General features: G+C 46.9%; 1 protein-coding gene across 9 annotated transcripts in view; it reads right to left on the reverse strand.

Moving 5' to 3' along the window:
- COL6A3 (collagen type VI alpha 3 chain) overlaps nt 1-19814 on the reverse strand; it is a 61824-nt gene extending 42010 nt beyond the window's left edge. For 8 of the 9 annotated variants that reach the window (XM_030487562.1, XM_030487561.1, XM_030487557.1 and 5 more), the window contains exons 1-3: nt 19491-19814; nt 10927-11075; nt 311-913 (exon numbers count right to left, since the gene is read on the reverse strand). In XM_030487562.1, coding sequence (XP_030343422.1) covers nt 311-913; nt 10927-11014 — 691 coding nt within the window. In that variant the 5' untranslated portion in view covers nt 11015-11075; nt 19491-19814. Of the gene's footprint in view, nt 1-310; nt 914-5034; nt 5638-10926; nt 11076-19490 lie in introns of all 9 variants that reach the window. The other variant, XM_030487563.1, reaches the window with a different exon arrangement.
- Between the last annotated feature and the right edge of the window lie 814 nt (nt 19815-20628).

Consider the following 20628-nt stretch of genomic DNA (forward strand, 5'->3'; position numbering starts at 1 on the left):
AAAATCCTCCACTGTATGATTTCAGTACCTGACTAGTAAAGCACATCTTTCACATCCAGGCCTTTAAATGTTGGTGACAAATATGGAATGGGACAAAAATCTCCAGGAAGGAATGACAAAGCTCTAACAACAACCACACTACAAAATTCACTGATCTGTTCCTGCTCATTTTGTAAATCAAGGAGACAACATTTAGCTATGCTGAAACATGTGTTTGATGCTTTTTCTCCCCTTATCTCTACATATCCTAGAATAAGGGTTGACAAACATATAAACTGTATGTCTTAATTAGAAACAAGTCATTAATTACCTGATGGCGGTTCTTGGATAATCAGTCCTCCAGAGAGTGTCCTGATAGGCGACAGCACTTCAGGAAGAATGGCTTGCATGAACTGTACACGGAAGTCATTCGGATTGAACACAAAATCTCTCTCATGGGCAATCTCTTGAAGTTCTGCCAGGTCAGCATTTCTTGACCCAATGGCAAGGATCACTATCCGGTTCCTTTTCATCTCTGCTGCGGCTTGGTCAACAGCATCCATGGACTTACCGCCAGTGATGAGCACCAGCATGGGGAGCACCCCTTCCTCCATCCTGCACCCAGCAGCACTGGTGAAGAAGTTGTTCCTCACAAAGTCCAGTGCCGAGCCAGTGTTGAGTGCCGTACCACCCATGAGCTTCATTCTCTTCACGTTAGCCATCACATCCTTTCTGCTCTGGTGGGTGTTAAAATAGAACTCTGGCTTCACAGTGTCTGCATACTGTGCCACCGCGATTTGGATCAGGTCAGGTCCAACCTCCAGCCTTTGGACAATTTTGGCAACGAAATCACGAATTGAGTTAAAGGGGCCAGACCCCAAAGCAGTTGAGCCATCTATCAGGAAGACTATATCCTTCTTGTTCACTTCAATAACTGCAAATAATACATGAACATAATGTTAGCGCAAGCCTTCACCACACTGCAGATCAGTTCTAGGTCAACAATTCAGCAACATTTAGGACTTCTTGTCTGTCTGAAGTACTGTTACTCTCAACAACTTTAAAAGTGTCTTGCTTTCAAACAGAATTATTTTCTAAGTTCTAGCAGAGAGTTACTAAGCAATAGGAATGTTTTCCCTATCTAAAATACAGAAGAGTTGAAGAGTTGCAAGAATTGCATTGTTTATAAAACTTAATATTAAAATGCACATACATGTCAGAACAAGAAAGGCAGACAAACAGGAGAAATCTTGATACTCAGCTGGCACATGAGTTAAAATAAGCAGACGATGCTGCTTCTATCCGCAGTGGAGCCATCAGAATCATGCCAGAGCATGGTTTGGTTTCAGAAAGATTAGGTTCCCAAGAGCAATGACACAAGAACAGTCTCCACTTATTCAACATACCTGGACTTTGAGTCTTCACATCCTACATCTTATTCCTTATCTAACAAAACCAAGTTATGATTTTTCTTGGCACAGCTAGCCCAGCCATGGAAGAGCTGAATCATATTCTTGTTGCCATGTCTTTAACAAAACAGGTCTCCTACTTTGTAATCTCTGAAACTTTACTACTGACGATGTCATAGGAAACAGAATGAGCACAGTTAGCTTTCCAGTTCCTGAGCTAAGTTTGAAAGAAGATAGTTAGGGAAGAAAAAACAACCCTGCTGTGCAGCATAGGAACCAAAGCACCATCATATTTAATACAGCAAATGTACACACACAAAAACCCCAGTAAATATTAACAACACTAATACCACTATGATAAAAGCATTATACATGATCATCATGGGAGATAATCTTGATACCATCTTTTATACAACCCCACTCACGTCATCACCTTCCTGACTTCATGCCACTGAAGTGAAAAAGAAAACCTTGTGTTCCTTCCAAGTTATGTTGGACTATTATGGATCACTGCATTATGTTGGACTTGGGGTGTCCTTAATTGCCAACCCACCTAAGAGCTCCTGAGATGGGTCAATATTCAAGGTGACAGGTCCATCATCTCCCAGACTCACCGCTATGCTCAGTGCACAGCCTGGGGGACGAGGACACCCAGCATCATCAGGATCTCAAACCTCTCAGGGCAAGTGGAAGCCAACACTCTTGTATGGCCTGGATGGAAAAGGGCAGCCCCTCAGCCCATCAGTGCTCCTCTGAATGGAGGCTATGTACTTTGGATTTGAACAAAAACCAAAGCTTTGGCTGCAGTCCTTCTTGGCTGGACACCAGCTGGCCATGGAAAGCAGTGATCCCAAAGGCTCATCAGGTTTCTCTTTAGGGGTGAGTGCCATGAGACTGGGCTACCCCAAGGAGTGATTAAGAGCTGGAGGTAACATCTGTGACTCAGCTGCCTCTCTGTCCTCAGTCCCCAAGAGACCTGCCTCTGCCACCAATGCAAGCCTTTGCACAAGCCTCTCACAGAGTCTTGCTGGAAGTTGTTTGATTAAGGACCGGGTGTCAAAATGTGAAGCTTAGAATAGCCCACCTTGGTGCTGTCAGACACAAAATGATGAGAACCTGCATGAAGCGAATGTGGTGGCACCCTCACCAAGATACAGCCTCACGTGAGCTGCCAGTGGCTTGCAGTTGGCTGCCCAGGCTGTCAAAACAGAGCTACTCACAAAGCCACAAGGATTTGTTTAAACACTTCCTTTCCCAGAACCATTATATCCACCCTTTATCTCCCAGCTAGGTTTTTTTCATCATCAGTTGCTCCAAGGAGGACAGGGCTGAAAACAGGAAACTTGCCAAATGGATAACAAAGGCTGAAATCTCTGCTTCGTATCCCCCAGGCGAGATGTCGAAAGTACTTCCCTCGTTTCTCAGCAGCTAGATACCCAAAAATGGAGACCCTGAAAGCTTTTGACTTTGTATAGAAGTTTGTGGGAAATATGAAAGGGGCTTTGCAAAGATGAGGGAAGCTGGGAAGGAAGAGCTCCCTCCACTCATTTCTCTTGCAGCTCTCAAATCCTGCAGTATGTTTTATTAGAGGAGAGGAATGCAAGAACTGAAACCAAAACCCACAGGAGGAAACAAACCATGGCGTTAATTTCAATGAATACAATTAAAGAGAAAGCATTCAAGAAATCCTATACACATCTCATAGGGTCTGACTCAGAGCCCAGTAAAGCTGATGGCAAGTCTCCCAGGAATTTCAAAGTATTTGGGATCAAAGCATTATATTTGACTCTAAAGGCGGGGAATGTTGGAGGCTGTCACCACTGAACCCAGCCCTGCATAGTTCCCTCCTCATTGCCATTTCAGCTATCTTTGGTGAAGCATTTCATAGAATTTAATCATCTGGGCTCCCCCAGTAGTTAAAGGAGAGGGGAGAAGAGAGGCAGAAAGGCACTTTGAGGCACCTATTCATGTCAGGAGGACTAGTGTACAGCTGCAGAGCTAATCTGAGGTAGTGTGACTTCAGTATTTCACAGGAACATTTGGCACCTCTAGGGGTTTGGCATCCCTTTTGGGCTTCGGTGTGTCTCCCACACCAGTGCTTGACACTGCAGATTTCCAAGGCACTGACATGAATCAAGCGGAACAGCCAAAGTTCATTTCCATGGGTGCTAGGGAAAGGAAATTCCCTAAAGCTCCTGTGAAAATACCTACTTCTCCATTTAGCATATTCATCTATATGTAATTGCACAGGCTGATGCTACTGTTGTACCTGCTACAAATGAGCTGGCATTTTAAGTGAATAATATGGAAGCGCAGATGAAACCAAATATAGTGACATTTTTAATCTCACCATTTAAACTGTTAGAAATCAGAAGGGCAGAAAGAGAGATTTTCCATTAAGCTACATGGGTCCTGGCATGCACATTTTAGCTACACACGCAGACTTCAGCTTATTTAGCAAAATATGGTTCTTGTGGGGGGCTATGAGCAAAAGTTCTTTATGTTCTTTCCTGAAATAATCAAGGCAAGGTCATAAAATGATCTTTCAGGCAAATTCCTCCCTTTGATTTGAGCCATGGGATAGCAATCATGTTTAGACATAGATCAGCAAAGACATCTGGAATGCAGTTTTATGTATCAACATACATCATGAATTGAACAGCATGTACAGAACTCCAGACTGGCACTTGGATCCCAAAAGTATTGTTTACATGGAGCATCCTCATAATTAAGTGCAGCAACTCCAGCCTGGCCCTTTCCAGGAGCCTCTGAAGTACAATGTGGTGTGTCTTCCATAAAGCCTCTCTATCAGTAAATTTAACTTAGCCATAAAAACATAGAGTGAGAAACTCTTAACCACCTACTTGCTCCATAAATCCAGATAGTCATTATTCTACTGCACCCAAGCTAATGCTAGTCCAAAAATAACATCAATAAGGATGTGAGTGACAAAGTGACTTAAGTGGAATATTGACACCTACATTTTCTTTTCCCATGGCCTCATAGAAAGATGTGTGTTTTCTCAGCTTATACATTGAAGGGAAATAGACGTTAGCAAGGTAGGGATGTCACTTCAGAAAAACTAAGGGTTATTTTGCTTTTTAAGTTCAGCAACACAGGATTTCACTGTTTTCCAAAGGCCAGTGCACAGTTTCAATAAGGTATGGAATTTTACTGTTTTAGCAAGCTGATAATTTCAGCTCTGTGAAATAAGGATCCATTTAACATCCCTGTTAGCCTCCCCAGTCAAATTTCATTCTCATGACACTCAACTGGCGTATAATGTAAGCTAATGTGATATAGATGTTTACAGAACTGACTGTGGCGCAGTATTTACTCCTAGAGTCCTTACATAACCCAAAAAGGATTATATGAGATTTTTTTATACCTTGCTTGTGTCTTTTAAAGCCCCATGCCATGCCAGTGATTGACACAAAACCTCACAGCTTTCAAAAGATAACCCACTGAGCAAAAACATTTCTGCCCATCAGCAGCAAGACTATGTGTCCTTCCCACAACCAGAGCAGAGACATTCATTGCAGAAGTAAAAAGAAAAAAATAATAATTAAAAAAATAGATACGTTTTTCAAGTGTGCAAAAGCTCATTCATTCATCGCAATGCAACAGTCTAGAAAGGCATACATACCTTCAGTCACAATGGTTGGGGCCTCTAACAAAATGAGTCTTTGGGCCACTCCAACAATGTTGGGCAGTAATAATTCTCGAAGACCATCAAGGTTATGGATATCCAGGGCAGTAAATGCGAAGCTTCCACCAGTAGCAATCTGCTGCAGCTCTGCACTGTCAGCATTCAGGACCCCAATGCTAAATGAAAATATACTAGCTTGCTTCACCGCTAACAAGCCCTCTCGGATATCATCACTAGACTCTCCACCACTTATTAGCACTAAAATCTGAGGCACCGCTTCCTCTATCCTGCTGCCTCCCGCCTGGGTGAAGAGGTTCTCCACCACAAACTCCAGTGCCGCACCAGTGTTCGCTTCCTCGCCACCGCGGAAACTAAGTGCCTTCACGGCATCCAGAACTTCCGCTTTTGTGGAGTAGCTGTTCAAAGCGAACTCGGTTCTGGGTTGATCACTATACTGCACCACCCCAATGTGTATTTGCTGAGCTCCAACTCTGAGGCTTTCAATCAAATTTACAAGGAAATCACGTATGGCTTGAAAATTGACACTTCCGATGTTGTCTGATCCGTCAATAAGGAAAATAAGGTCAGCAGACTCTTGAGCTTTAAAAAAAGAAATGCAAAGGTGAAGGCATTAAAATGGGTGGTTACATGCGGTTGTACAGTGTTCTGACATGTTTCTTGGAAAACCAGTAAGAAACACGAAAATGAGCAAACAAAACACATGTTCACTGAGGAGGTTTGCCTCTTAGTTCTGCATTCTGATTGAATAAGAGCTCCCAGCCCCAGCCCAGTTTCATCCACTGCCCATCAAGAGACACAACCTGAGCTGGTGGCTGCAATTACACAGCGGTCAGAATTATTGGAACACGAGGAGAAAACTTGGCAAAATGCAGGTTTTTTCCAATCTAAATCCATTCCATCCGTGGCCAGTCCTGCGTCAATATTTAGACAGAGCCAAAAGGAAAAGGTGGATTTTGGTGGTAATTCACCCTGAAGGCAGTGGGTGAAGACAGGAAGATTAAGAGGAGGTTTTCCTCATTGCACTCTTTTTTTTTTTTAAAGAAAAACCCACTGTTATACTGGGATCATGGGAAGTTTCAGCCTCTCTGTTGCAATTCTTTTCTTTTGCTGGTTAAAAGCAGTGGCTGAATTTATTGGCTTCTCCCACCATGAAGGATTATTATTCCAAATGCGCTTGTTAGAAACAATTGAAAATGTCTCAGTTAGTTATTATTCTTGCACTGTAACTCTTTTACCAGCAGCCAGCATACACACAATGGTATTGCAGGCCTGCACAGCTGCCAACCTACACCAAACAATTGTCTTGCTTTAATTACTTCGCACAAAGCAGCATTGATTATCGATAGAGGGGTCGCGTTGGTATTTTTCATATGGACTCTGGATATTCAATCAAGGAATGCAGAATCAGGTTAAAACAGGGTGATGAAATCAGTCATGACACAATTATCCAACTCTATTTGTTCTGACCATACCCAGATGATGGCAAGCATCTGCTGAGAATATACACACACCAAAAAAACCCCAACCTTTTATATGGCATGATCATGAATGTGAAGGGGGAAACATTTTTGCTGTGAGACTTACCGAAGCAGACCAAACATGCCCTGGTGTTTGCTCTTACTCCTTTTGCTCAACTAATTTATAACCGTCAATGTCACCAAGAGCTGTATGCATGCAAACAGGGGTAAAGACCACCCAAAAACATGCTCGGATGTTTCCATGCTATTACTCTCCAATCTTCTTAAGAAATCAAATTTCAGACTGTTTGCAAATGAATGACACGCGCTCAGCTCTCAACTTCTGAAAGCCAAAGGTGAAACCAATAGCAAAACTGGCATGGAGTTTAGCAAGGCCAGGGATAAACCTGCAGTCTTTGCTATTAACCAGCAGTGGTAAAACCATAGGTTTTGGGTTTGGTTTGTTTGGGGTTTTTTCCCCCTGTTTAATTGTTTTTCTAGTAAATGTTTTCATACATCGCGATGCCACCAAGAGATTAAAATAATACCACAATTCCAGCAACAAAGGAGAAGGTCTCCAGGGCATCATCACTTCCCTGGGCCAACTCCATAGCCAGTGTTGGCTTTAACATGGTTCAGAATTGCAAAAGACTGCAGGATTTATTTTTCCATCATTGAGTCAAAATTTAGGGATACTTAGTGTTGTTTCTACTGTGCCATTTTCAGTTGGGATGTACACATTCTACTTCATCGTATAAATGAAGGGAAAACCTCAAAGCGGTTTAGATACCCTGGACATCTTTTTGAGGAACAAGGTTTCAGACACCAATGGGTGTCATCACAGCAGCACAGGTCGCTCCCGCAGGAGAGAAAATAGATAAGAAACAGATGCGTTGGATAATTTGTCATCACTGTAAAAAAACCTTGTACTTCAGTGCACGTTTATGGAACAAGCTGGCGCTGGAGAACAAATAAAAGCATGCTTGTTACACAACTAAGCAAGGAGGGTCAGATGAGACAGACAGCTCAGATTTAACAAATACATCAGGGCAAACTTGGGGCTGACTTTCACACTTACACTAGTCAGCTCTGGGCGCTGCCAGAGCCCAACAGCTTTGCTACTCTCTACTAGAAATACTACGGGACTGGGGGGGTTTTGCATTTCTGTTTCATATCAGGGCTCATTTTTAGCATAACTTCCATGGCATTTTTACACATTTTAATGCTACATGGAGTTAGCAGCTGAATAAAATGACTTCTTAAACTCATGCAAATGTTATTTGTACCATGCTTTGCACATTCTTGTCATCCAATGTTTAGGACCTGTAACATCTTTTCCCATGTTTCATGATATTCCATAGATCACCCATGCAAGTCACACAGGGGCAAAACTGCTATAGGAGGATTAACTTAAATTTGTGTTATGGGGGAGAGGGAAATGCTCGCAAAAAATATCTCAGAGTAGAAATGAACTTGGAAATGCATGATAAACACAAAGGAGGAAATTTGCTTTTAAAGCTTTTAAAGAAATGTCTGTGATTCCAGATGTTTATGTACTATGGGATTACATGCTGGTGTGCCCCTGAGGAGGACAGCCAGCCACCAAAGAACAATTCCCCTGTGATTTAAACAGGGAAGCACTGTGGTCCTCAACAGAGAAGCTGTGAAACAGCCACTGCAGTGCTGTAGCTGTCTGGGATAACACCCATTTTCCACATATATTGATGTGAATTTCTTAGAATTGGTGAACCTTATGTCACCTTTCTAGGGCAGCTGCTTTTCTTCCCTGTGGCTTTCACATGATCTGGATATTTGCCCTGTCAAGCACTTTGCACAATAAAAACACACATGAGCACAGTCTTTTGGTGTTGCTCAGTGTCATGCAGTGATGGAGAGCACTCAGTGGGGCTGGCGTGAGGGTTAATCAGGCAAGACAACACAGGGGGATTAATGTTACACTGCCTCATTACACTGCTGTTGCCTTACATCACCCCGCAAGCTATTGACCTTCAGATGGAGTCTCAGGAATAAAAAGAAAGGTTTGATCTCTGGGGCTTCTGCTGTGAAACACAACAAAACTGCTCAAAGGGCCCTTTCCACACTGAAATTTAATAAACAGAGAAAGGCTGGAGGAAGTGTCTTGGTTTTTTCCAGGCAAATTGAGTGCCCAGCTTGCAGTCAGCACAGATTTGTTGAAGCCCAGGAGGCTTGAAGAGAGGTTTCAGCCACAGGAAGGGTCCAGCACTCGAGTAGGTGGAAGCATCAGCTTGTACAGAAGGTATTTGAGTGGTGTTGCAAAAGAGACTCTCCAACCACACACCTTTCTCCAAGCAGATGAGAAGAGAGGCTAAGGGCCAGCTCAGGGACGGGGTTTCAGCGGAGAAGGTCTCCCGCGAACTGCTTTTGCTGTCTTCTGTCAAGAATGTGACTTTCTGGAGCAGCACATTGCCTATATCTCCCCTGCTAGCTGCAAGGGGACATCCCACATGGTGTTCCTGCAGCCAGCAGTGACCTTCTTGGTTTTGAGGGTTTTTGGTCAGGGCCTCAGAGAATGACCATCATGGCTAGTGTGCTCATCCCCTATTTCCCTGCCTTGGGAGTGGATAGGATGGGGCAATTTAACAACTCTGCAGAGCTCCCTGCAGAGTTATTGACTTGAGCTCATTTCCATGCCATGGGTGCAAAAGGATGGCCACAACAGGTCACTGCCCATCCAAGGGCTCCTGTGCTACCTCCTGGGATGCCAGTTCAGTCTGCAGGTGACAGCATGCTCGATAGCTACAAACATGGGGCCACATGCTTCAAACCTTTGTTTTTAAACCTCTTGAACGTCCATCTCAGTCTTGCCCCTACAAAGGCTTTAAACAGCACAACACCAGCAGATACCGTGCTGATGGAAGCCATCAGCAGTCGGCCATTACCTGTGATGTCTTTAACCAGTCCTTTGGCCCCAGCCTTTTCTGGAGTCATGGATGAACGGACACTCGCCACTAAGTCTCCAACTATGCCATGGAGAGCGGTAAAATTCTCTAGGTTGAAAAGGTGCGTATCGAAGGGTTCGCTTGCTATTTCCTGCAACTCCCCTTCCACTGCATCCTGCACGCCGATCGCAAACAAGTTTACATGGGCTGATTTAAGGACAGATGATGGCAGAGCCACATCATCCTGGGATCGTCCGTCCGTTAACACTATAATAACCTGGGGGACACCTTCACTGGCTCTGCTTCCAGCAGCTTTAGTGAGATGGTTCTCGATTAGGTACTCTAATCCTTTTCCAGTCTTGGTGCCTCCCCCTGTGTAAGGCATGTTGGCAATATGGGACAGGACATCCTGGGTAGAGGGATAGGTATTTAACTGGAACTCTGTGTGGGGGTTTCCGCCGAACTGGACCAGGGCAAAGCGAAAATCACTTCCTCCCACATCTAAAGCTTTTACAACATCATACAGAAACTCTCGAACCAGTTGGAAATGTTCCTTCCCAATGCTCCAAGAGGAATCCACTAGAAATATTATATCAGCCACAGCAACGGGTTTGACAGCTTTAAAAAAACAGATGGGGATTTAGGATTTTCTATCAGTCAGCACAAGCAGCCTCCTCCTCCTCCTCACCCAAACAACCGACAGCCTCTTCCGCATGGTGAAAGTGAAGCTCAGCTTCCCCTTATTGCCCGCAGCACAGCGAGAAGTGCCGGAGAAAAGCCAGATAGCCATCAGCATCCTGACACCACCAGCATTGAGGGACAGGAGAGGACAGCATGCAACCTACCCTTCCCAGAGAGGAGGAGGCAAGATGCTTCTCCCCTCGCAGACCCTCGCTGCACAGCCCTGAGCCAGACGCCTGCAGCTTCACATGTGAATTCAGGCTTGCTCAGCCGCTAGCTGCCCGTGGTCTCCTGCAGATTTTTTTGCTGACTCAGGGCTTTGCTGCCTCTGTGGCAGTGCTCAGGGAAGGAAGGGCTGCTCAGTTTAAGCAGCCTGGGTGCTGGAATGAGTTTTCCATACTTTTCCTGCTGCTAACACCCACCTCATGACACCAGCTCTGGTCCCAAAGGCACCAGCGCCTTTCTAGAGGTTGGTGGCAGTGCTCTTCTCACTGCAAAAAGCCCTCTGAAACATGCAACGAGGGCGAAACGGCTCTGCCCAGGAGAAAACCTGCTTGGGGCCACCCGGGGTGCACATCCTGCACCTCTGTCCCCCGCAGAGCATCCTCAAAGGCACGCCATCGGCCAGCGACATGCTCGGGAAGGCACCACGCGCGTTGGCTGAGGTCTGAAAGGACCCTCAGCTGGGTGGGAGCTGAGAGCAGAAGGTAAACCACAATGGACTATCGACATGCATGTTAAAAACCAAAAAGTGTGAACTGCCGGCACGTTTGTACGGGGCAAAGTCACAAAAAGCAGCACAGTCTTACCTGCTTGCTGCTGGGCATGAACCAAGCAACAGCCTGAGAGTAGGAGATAAAACACTGCCTCAAAGGACAGATGTCGGTGTTTCTTCATTTTGGTCTTTTATCTGAGCTTTTCGTTTATTATCCTTATTTCGAAGCACCCAATGTGAGACCTACAGGAGAAAAACAGGGAGAGTGAGAAACAGCGGCAGCACTGGCCAGGCACAGATGAGGCACGAGATAGAAGAGCCAAACCATGGGGTTTTGTAATGCTTTTGTGCACTTTGGTGAGGAAAAAAAACCCCAAACCTTTAATGCTGTACAGAGTCTGCTCACAGCAAGCATTTCTTTGGAAGAAGAATCATCACTCACATAACTGGCATTTAATCACCCCTGTGGACTTAGATAGCTTTCTTCTTGCCTGTGCTGTCCCAGGTAATACCTGATATAGAGGAAAATGGTCAGCTCAGGTTTCTACCACCAAGCCTCAAAATCTGTGATGGCCTCTCACCTGCCTAATTCTCCCATGGGTGACCAGCTCCAACACATTGGTGAGTGTGTTCCCTCTTCCCATTACCCTTATTTCATTTTTCACAAGCACCATGATCATCACTTCCCTGAACATCCCTTTGGCCTCAGCTCACCTCTTCAGCTGCACCAAACATATAAATGGATGTTTTATTACTCCAGATCCAAGTGACCCACATGATCAGGGAAAAGCCCTTGGCCTCCCCCAGGCTCACGGCCTGCACAGCCTGATCACATTCTGGAAAGGCACCAAGAATAATATTTCATATGTTGGAACCAGGAATATAACTTAATGTGAGTTTCTGATCTGTGCTCTCCCTGGTGAGCCTGAACCAATGCCTTCTGCAGGAGAGCTGTGGTTCTGTCGTCATAGAGACAGCCAACTTATTATTTAATGTCAATTTCCAAGCCTACAGACCAGAAACCAACAAGGTTTGCTTAACTGGAAAAACATCCTCCCAGAAGAGAATCCTGTGATTTAATACTTTTCATTCCCCCAGAAGAGCTCAATTACTCTAATGAGCCAAAAGTGATTCAAATACATCGAGCTATTGACCAGGACATCACTGGAAAACAAGAGAAATCTTAAAAACAACCACTTTCTTATTACCATCCTTGCCAACTCCATCAAAGCAGAGAGTATGACCAATACATGAGTCTTTGAGAGCTAGGGGGAACAGTAACCCCCTCTTTAAGAAAAGCCACAGTAGTTACAGAGATGGCCATCACTGGCAAAGCCAGAAACAGAACCAGGTGCCAGGAACTGATGGACAGGGGCAGAGCAGTTGACGTCGTCTATCTGGACTTGTGCAAAGCACTCGACACTGTCCCACATGACATCCTTGTCTCTAAATTGGAGAGACATCAATTTGATAGATGGACCACTCAGTGGATAAAGAACAGGATGGATGGCCGCACGCAAAGAGTTGTGGTAAATGGCTCGATGTCCAGTTGGAAACCTGTAACGAGTGGTGTCCCTCAGGGATCGGTGTTGGGACCGGTCCTGTTCAACATCTTTGTCGGCGACATGGACAGTGGGATTGAGCGCGCCCTCAGCAAGTTTGCCGATGACACCAAGCTGTGTGGTTTGGTTGATACGCTGGAGGGAAGGGATGCCATCCAGAGGGACCTTGACACGCTTGTGAGGTGGGCCGATGCCAACCTTATGAAGTTTAACCAAGCCAAGTGCAAGGTCCTACACCTGGGTCGGGGCAATCCCAGGCACTGCTACAGGTTGGGCGGAGAAGAGATTCAGAGCAGCCCTGCAGAGAAGGACTTGGGGGTGTTGGTTGACGAGAAGCTTAACATGAGCCGGCAGTGTGCGCTTGCAGCACAGAAAGCCAACCGTATCCTGGGCTGCATCAAAAGAAGCATGAGCAGCAGGTCGAAGGAGGTGATCCTGCCCCTCTACTCTGCTCTTGTGAGACCTCACTTGGAGTATTGTGTACAGTTCTGGTGTCCTCAACATAAGAAGGACATGGAGCTGTTGGAGTGAGCCCAGAGGAGGGCCACGAGGATGATAAGGGGGCTGGAGCACCTCCCATATGAAGACAGGCTGAGAAAGTTGGGGCTGTTCAGCCTGGAGAAGAGAAGCTGCGTGGAGACCTCGGAGCAGCCTTCCAGTATCTGAAGGGGCCCTATAAGGATGCTGGGGAGGGACTCTTCCTTAGTGACTGTAGTGGTAGGACAAGGGGTAATGGGTTCAAACTTAAACAGGGGAAGTTTAGATTAGATATAAGGAAGAAGTTCTTTACTGTGAGGGTGGTGAGGCACTGGAATGGGTTGCCTCCACTGGAATGTGGATGCTCCATTCCTGGCGGTGTTCAAGGCCAGGTTGGACAGAGCCTTGGGCCACATTGTTTAGTGTGAGGTGTCCCTGCCCATGGCAAGGGGGTTGGAACTAGATGATCTTAAGGTCCTTTCCAACCCTAACTGTTCTATGACTCTATGAATTAGGGAAAACTTGGTAATAAACATCTGACCAGCTGATCCATCTTCCCCTGAAGAGCCATTCCTCAGGGCTATCAGAGGGAGCCGGTGGAAAGGAGAATTCCCACATTGGTTCCCTGATGGTATTTATGAATGATAATAGCATGAGTCAGGCAACAGTCAGCCTCTACCTTCCCCCCTGCACTTGTTAACGATAACAATAGCAGTACAGTAACAACCCCACCAGGTAGAGAGACATTCAATAGGCACTCAGAGCCAGCAGAAGCATGCAGTGTTAATTTAGATGTGTCAAGTTTTCGCTGTTATTGGCAACTCCTTGATTACAAAGGCAGCTGCTGCAGCCCAGAGAGGCACTGCCGTCATTCATAAAAGCTCATTCTTGTCAGCTGGCACCCATCCTTCCCCTGGCACCTCCCAGTGCCTCCAGTGGGAATAAATCTGCTCTGCTGATTGCAGCTTGTTCCTTTATCTCACCCAAAGGACACATGGCTGTAGGATTAGCCATGGGTGGTGTTGCGGGGTTCATCCTCTGAGCACACAGAGGGGGCTACAATGATGCTGGAGAGGGACTCTTCATCAGGGGCTGTGGCAAGAGTAAAGGAGGAGCAGCTGAGTGCTTTTAGAAAGGGGTAGGTGAGGAGGTTACTGCCTGTGAGGGATGGCTCCCCAGAAGCAGCAGGAGCAGCAAGGACAGGACAGCAGAGCACAGCACAGCAGCTTTTCTGTAGAGGTAAGTGGCTTTTTGTGAGGCTTTAGAAGAGATTTGAAACAGGATTTTGCCTGGCTCTGGTTTGACTGAGCCCAAAGTGAGCCTTGGGCTCTGTGAGAAAAGTGGGTTTAAGACAGTAAAAGATGGAAGTTTTATTGCTTGGAGGTAGGTCTTGCTTAGTTTGGCTTGGCTTCCCTTGGTGGGGCACAGAAAGTAACTCTTTTGCTTGCTGTATTCTTGCTGGGCACAACATATTCACACTAGTCACAGATGCTGGAGGTGTCACCAGCTTGCAGAGGGTGGAGGGTAAAACCAGGCACGGGAACATATGCTAATTCCATTTTAATTCCTGATTATGGCAAGTATCTGTTTTGCAATTCTACTGCCCTGTGTTCTTGGCATTTTCAATAATGAATCTTTAACAAGGCAACTTAATGTTTTATTTTTTTATTTTTATGGCAAGTTCCTGGGGGGTGGAAGCTCTGGTGAGGCTTTTCATATGACCATCGCAGGCTGGAAAAAATGCTGAGAAAATGAACTACCGAATGCCTTTAGGAAAGGAAAGCATTGTCATGAGCTGTTAAGAAGTAGCACCAAAAGCTGAGGAGCAAGCCTCTCAATAATCCATGTGCTAAAAGATTAACTCATGTAGTCTTCAGTAATCTGGAGGTTTTATGTCTCTTTAGAATTTTTATAGTGTGTGGTGATCTTTTAATATCACAGTGTGTCCTCCACTTCATCAGGAGATATACATCTGTTACTAATAATGCTCTCAAAAGGCGACCATTCCCACCACTAACACAATGAAGTGATTTCCTGAAGTATTTTCCCCAGCAGCTATTTTTTCCTTATCGCATACTTCTCTGCACATAAAATTTCACTTTTTGCATTATCTTTTTATTTGACTGGATGTTTCAAATTCACTTTCTAAGCCATCGCTTGCTTGTGTGTGCTTTTTCCACTAAAGTGAAAAGATATGTAAAAGTGCAAAGGAGACTGATAGACTTGGAAAGCAAAACATAAAAGGCAGGAAAAAACACTACAACTGTTAATATCACTTGGCTTCATTCTGTGTGCCTCTCAGCTGGGCTGCCTGGCTTTGAGAGGGAGGGAAAAAGTGACTTGAAATGTGATGTGCCACCATGTGTATATATGGATGGGTGCAATGGCAGGTGGAGGGGATAGCTAATGTTGTTGGAAAAATACCTCTTGCATCTGAACTCCTGGCTGGGTTGTGCCTCAGACACTGATGCTATCCATGGTATAGGGGAAGGTGTCCCTGCCTGGAAGGACACACCTTCCATCTGGGGGCTGGAACTGGATGAGCTTTAAGGTCCTTCCCAACCCAAACCATTCTATGATTCTGTGCTGGACTGTAAGTGGAAGCCATCAGCAAAGCCTGAGCTGTCAGAGGGCATTTTTGTATGAGTGTTTTATAGTTGCCTGATGGTTTTCCTCAGGGCTAAAGGACTGAATTGGGCAGAACTGACTCCTGAGGTGTGATTTAGTTGTGAAAACTGTTCCCGTCAGCTCTCTCTCCCATGACACATTGCTATTTCAGGGAGGTGAGCAGCTGCTCAATCAAGCATGGTAGGCAGATCCATGACTTATGTGCACTTCTGGGGACGAAGGGCCTGGGTTTGGTCTTGGCCTTGGGCAAACTATGCAGCTTTGCTAGCTGGCACAGCCAGAGATCTTTGGGATGCCTCGCTGCCCTAGACCACAGTACATGTGGTCTAGTTTTCCCGTCCAGCCCTGGGGCAACCTCAAAAAAATAGCTTGAATAAAACCCTGAAAAGCAATTGCAGCCCTTAAATTCCCTTGCGAGCGTGGGGTGGGCCAGCTTGTGCTGGGAGAAAGAGGTAGATTTGTGCCTGGGTCCCAGCAAGTTTTCTGGAAGGGGATCAGGCAGGACACGAGGGAGGGCAAAGCATCATCCCACAGATGGTGCAGGAGATGAGATGCTGTTTCTTCCAGACTCCTCAAAGTCTATCCCCCCATGGGGATGCCAGGGTCAAAACCAAGGGGCCTCTGTCTTCCTCTGTATTTGCTTTGTGGGGATCTCCCCATTCCTCATCATTCAGTGTCCCAACCAAACTTCTCAGCCTGAGATCCCCTTGATGTGGCTGTTCTCTGCTATATGCATGTGCTTGGGAGGCAGCAGTGAAGCCATGAGGCTGCTGTAAGCCTTGCCAGCAGCTTGAAAGTGGACACGGGCCACCCAGAACAACTATTTGCAGCCCAAACAGTGGGATATGCAGCCAGTTCTGGCTGTGAAGCAAAAAGGGTGAGAAACAGCTCCTGAAATCCTGATGTGGAGCCAAAGTGGCACAGATTGCCCTCTGGAGGTGACGCACGCTCCTCTCAGCTGGAGCAATCACCCCTTAAGTTTCTCTGCACTGTTAGTTCTGAGCTGGGGAAAATGCTAGTCAAAAGCCACTCCTGGCAGTGATGTGGGCACCAGTGAGGCTCAATGCCATGCTAATGCTTTCTCAATGTGAAATAGCCCAATCACCTTTGTAAAGGGACATAAATGTCCCCCCAAACCTCTAATGGGGCCATGCCTTCATCAGAAAGCACTAAACACCACCTGGCCCCACAGCCTCCTGCAGGAGCAAGGCTATTTCTAGAGACTTGGGATGAGCGGTACAGGACAGATCCTGGATTTATTCATGACTCCTCACGGAGCCATTTCAGTTTTCACCAGTGCTTTTGAAGGGTTTCCATTGATGTTGCTGCCATCTGGCACTGATGGCATGGGGAAGGTGAGGCTTCTTGGGCTCCTGAAAACATTTCTTCCAACAAAGGTAGACCTGAGTGTTGAAAGTAAACCAGCCTAAAAGGGTGGAGAATCTTCCTGCCTTGACAAATGACTTGAGCTCTGATTTTTGAAAACCAGCATTCAGCAAAGGGATGAGTTATTTTGCATTTATACCCTATGCAGGCAAGTTCCCTGGGTGCTATCATTTAATATGAATTACATAGTTATTTCTGCTCTTATAAGTGTGCAGTTGTCTTAAAATCTGGTGGTTTTCTTAATCTCAAAACAGACTAAAATAGAGTTGTTAATAAGAGAAAAAGGAGTATTTGCTGAAAAAAAAAAAATAGGAAACTCCCTCCCAGATCAATGACTCTTTATGAATAGGAACCGAAGCCTCCCACAGCCTCTCCACCCAAACAAATCGGCTGCTTAATGTGGAACACAGATCACTTAAAAAGGTGGAAAAAGTGATGGGTGCGCAGCGCGGTGAGGCCGCTGTGATTCACCGCGGGGAGCAGGCAGGCAGTGCCACCCGCAGCCAGCCCCGCCGCTCTGCACGCCCAGCATGGAGGCAGGTTCATCCCTCTCCTGCAAATATAACGCATCCAGGCTGGGAGAACACAGTCCAAGGCTGGCAAGGCTGTGCAGTTACCCAAGCCTGCACGGATGGAAGGAATAAGATGTTCCCTTCCCTCCTGTTCCCAGACAGACACGTAGCAAAAGTTAAGAGAGGAACAACTTCCCCCCCCACCCCCGACATGTGGGAATAGAGGTGGGGCTGGTTTCACCCTGAAATCAGGGATAGTTCATGCATTTGAATAGAAAATTGTAAAGACATTTGAAAAAAAAAAAAAAAACAAACCAGAAAGAGGAGAGGGGGGACTGCTGAACAAATGGAAAAGGACTGAATGATGGTGCAGCAGCAGAAAGCATGCAGCCCTGCACTCCTGTCTTAGCAATGCCACTGCATGCCTTGTCATGGCAAACACCTCTGCAAAGCCAAGGGTAGAATGAGGATGTAAGGTTAGACATGGAAAGCCTGTTCCTATGACCTCTGGCAGCTCTGGAACTGGTGAGTTAAGGGATGGTGCTGGGGAGGTGCAGAGTTGGGTCTCTTCTCTCCCACTGCATTCCTGACCTTGGAGAAGCCACCCAGCTTCCTGCAACAGCTTCCAGCTAGAGATGCATCTCTGGCCTCCACAAAGATCCTAAACAGGCCACTGTGCCCCAGATACAATGCTACATGAGCACAGCAATTATCCAACCCTAAATACTCATTCTTTTTTTTTTTTTTAAAGCAGTAATAATGGGCTAAAGCCAGAAATTTGAGAAATGCAGAATTCCTCCCCTGAGAGCGCACATGAGTCATCCCAGCAACCAGAAATGATCTGAGAGTTTCCCATTGCACCCACTGGAACCAGAGTGGCTTTGGCCACCTCCACTCCAGCCAGTTTTGGCCCCTATGCTTGGTCAGGAAACCGATTTGGCCACAAGTGTTTCTCACCCCAGGCTCTGTTGGGGAGGGAGGGCTTTGCTGAGAAAGAGGGATGGTGGCGGGGAGTCTCCAGGATTAGTCATAGCCACCCCCTTGGCAAGAGCATCACTGCGTGCAAACCCCCAAGGGTGACCAAGGATATGGGGGGAGAGGGCTGGGTAAGGCAGGAGGGAGTGAGGATGGGAGCTGTGGGGAGGGGAGGTGGCTCCATGCAATACTGGAGAGCCCTTAGGGGGAAAAATCAAAACCTGATGTTTGGTTAATATTCCTCTCTGTGGATGTCCACGAGAAGATGAGGATTGTCCCTGCAGCCACATCAGTGGTGGCCCATCCTGGAGCACTGGGGACATGCCCAGCAGAAGGACCTGTATAGGGCACATGGACTGACAGGCATCTCTGGCTGTTTCATTCTACCTCACCTTGGGATAGGAGGGTTGAGGGCTGCTATCAAGCAACCCCCAGCCCTAGGGGGTTGTTTCCTGCTTCAGGAGCAGGAAAGGGGTAGTGAGATACCCCCTTAGCTGGATTCCTTGCAAGGTCCCACTCATGCACCCACCTCCTTGTGTTCAAGCAGCTCCCCAAACCACTACATGCCCTCCGGAGGGCATCCACCCCACTGCTTCCCGAGGCATCCTGCTCCTATCCCACCAAGCTGCTGCTGCAGTGATTTCAAGGTATCAAAGGCAAACACCATACTGCAGCTGTAGAGGAAATACTCTGCTCTGTGCTTTTGAACTAACTTAATCCCCTGCATTGGTGGGACCAGGAGTGTCATAGAATCCCAGAATGGTTTGGGTTGGAAGAGACCTTAAAGCTCATCCAGTTCCAACCCCCTGCCACGGGCAGGGACACCTTCCACTAGAGCAAGTTGCTCCAAGCCCCTGTGTCCAACCCAGCCTTGAACACTGCCAGGGATCTTGGGAGTTCCCTGTTCAGGGATCCAGGTGTCCGGGGCACCTGAGGTGCATTGTCTCTGGGACAATGCTCCTGGTCTGAGCTTTTCCAGGGGCGATGCAAGCCTGGGGAGACGCATCTTTCACCCGAGGACACCGCTCTGTGCACGGGGATGGGTCTTCCTCAAAATTCCTTGGAAAAGCAGCTGCTGAGCCTGGGCGAAGGTCTCGCGCGCGGAAAGCGACACTTACCCTTGTGCGAACCCAAAGGAAAGTTGCTTGTTCCAGGATATTCCACCCCAAGGCGCCTCTCACCGCTGCCTCATGGCGCGCCGGCGCGGCTCAGCCCTCCCGGCCCCTGCTCGCCTCGCTCGGTGGGGTGCGAGCAGTGGCGGGGCGAGGGAAGTGGGGGCGCGCTGGTCCCTGCGCGATGCTGCCGTGGGTCTGAGCGCGGCCGGAGGAGGCGGCTGGCGTAGAGGCGCTGGGGGCCGGGCGATGCGGCGTCGCAAATGGGATCCAGATGGCTGGTGCTGGCGTTCCCGGGACTGAGGTCAGAGCTGCTCATCACACGCAGTCAGTCCCCATCCTCCCCCATCCTCCCCAGCCTTGCGGGATGCCTTCCTGTTGGTCAGGAAGGGCCAGGCTTGGATGCGTGCAGCAGCCAGGGTATGCCAAGGACCATACCAAGTTACGCAGAGCTCTGGTGAAGCGCCGTTTGGAGGTGCTCGAGGCTGCAGAAAGCTCGACCTCTCCCCCTGAACAGTTACAGGCAGCAGCACAGGCGGGGAGAGTCTCTTCTTAATGCAGTTTCCCAGTTACATGTAACTGTTTTCTGTGGGGGAGTTGTTATAACTCATAAGCAAAAGTTAGCCCCTTAGCAAAAGGATAAGTTTTTAAAGTGCATGTAGCCTACTGAGAGGTTTACAGTAAAAATTTGAAAGGCAAAAAATAGAGTTCCTGAGCAGTGATTTTTTTTTTTTTCCCCTAGACTTATGTGCTGTGGGAAAATAAAAAACCCCAGACTTCTAAAAACTCGTATTGGGCAGAGCCTATTGTGCAGGTTCGGGGACTAATTTTATTCCTCTGCCTCGAGCGACAGCATGTTCCTGGTTGAAGTTAAACATTTCAGCCTGGACTGGGTTGTGTTCTGCAAGAAATGGTGGTATGGAAACATTAATTCTTATCTCTTGCCCTTGTTTGGTTCCACAGAAGGCTGGAGCTGAGCTGGCATTCTCTGGAATCAAACAGTCAAATTCTCTTCATTTCAAATGGGGATTTATTATGTTTGCTCTGGGGTTTGTGCTGTTTGAAAGCCTGGCCACATAAAGAAATAGCTGGAATGCTTCAGGAAAGTGCTGAGCCCTTGAACTGATGCAATAGTTCATTTTAG

Source organism: Strigops habroptila, chromosome 5, assembly GCF_004027225.2.
Source record: "Strigops habroptila isolate Jane chromosome 5, bStrHab1.2.pri, whole genome shotgun sequence".
NCBI classification, from domain to species: domain Eukaryota; kingdom Metazoa; phylum Chordata; class Aves; order Psittaciformes; family Psittacidae; genus Strigops; species Strigops habroptila.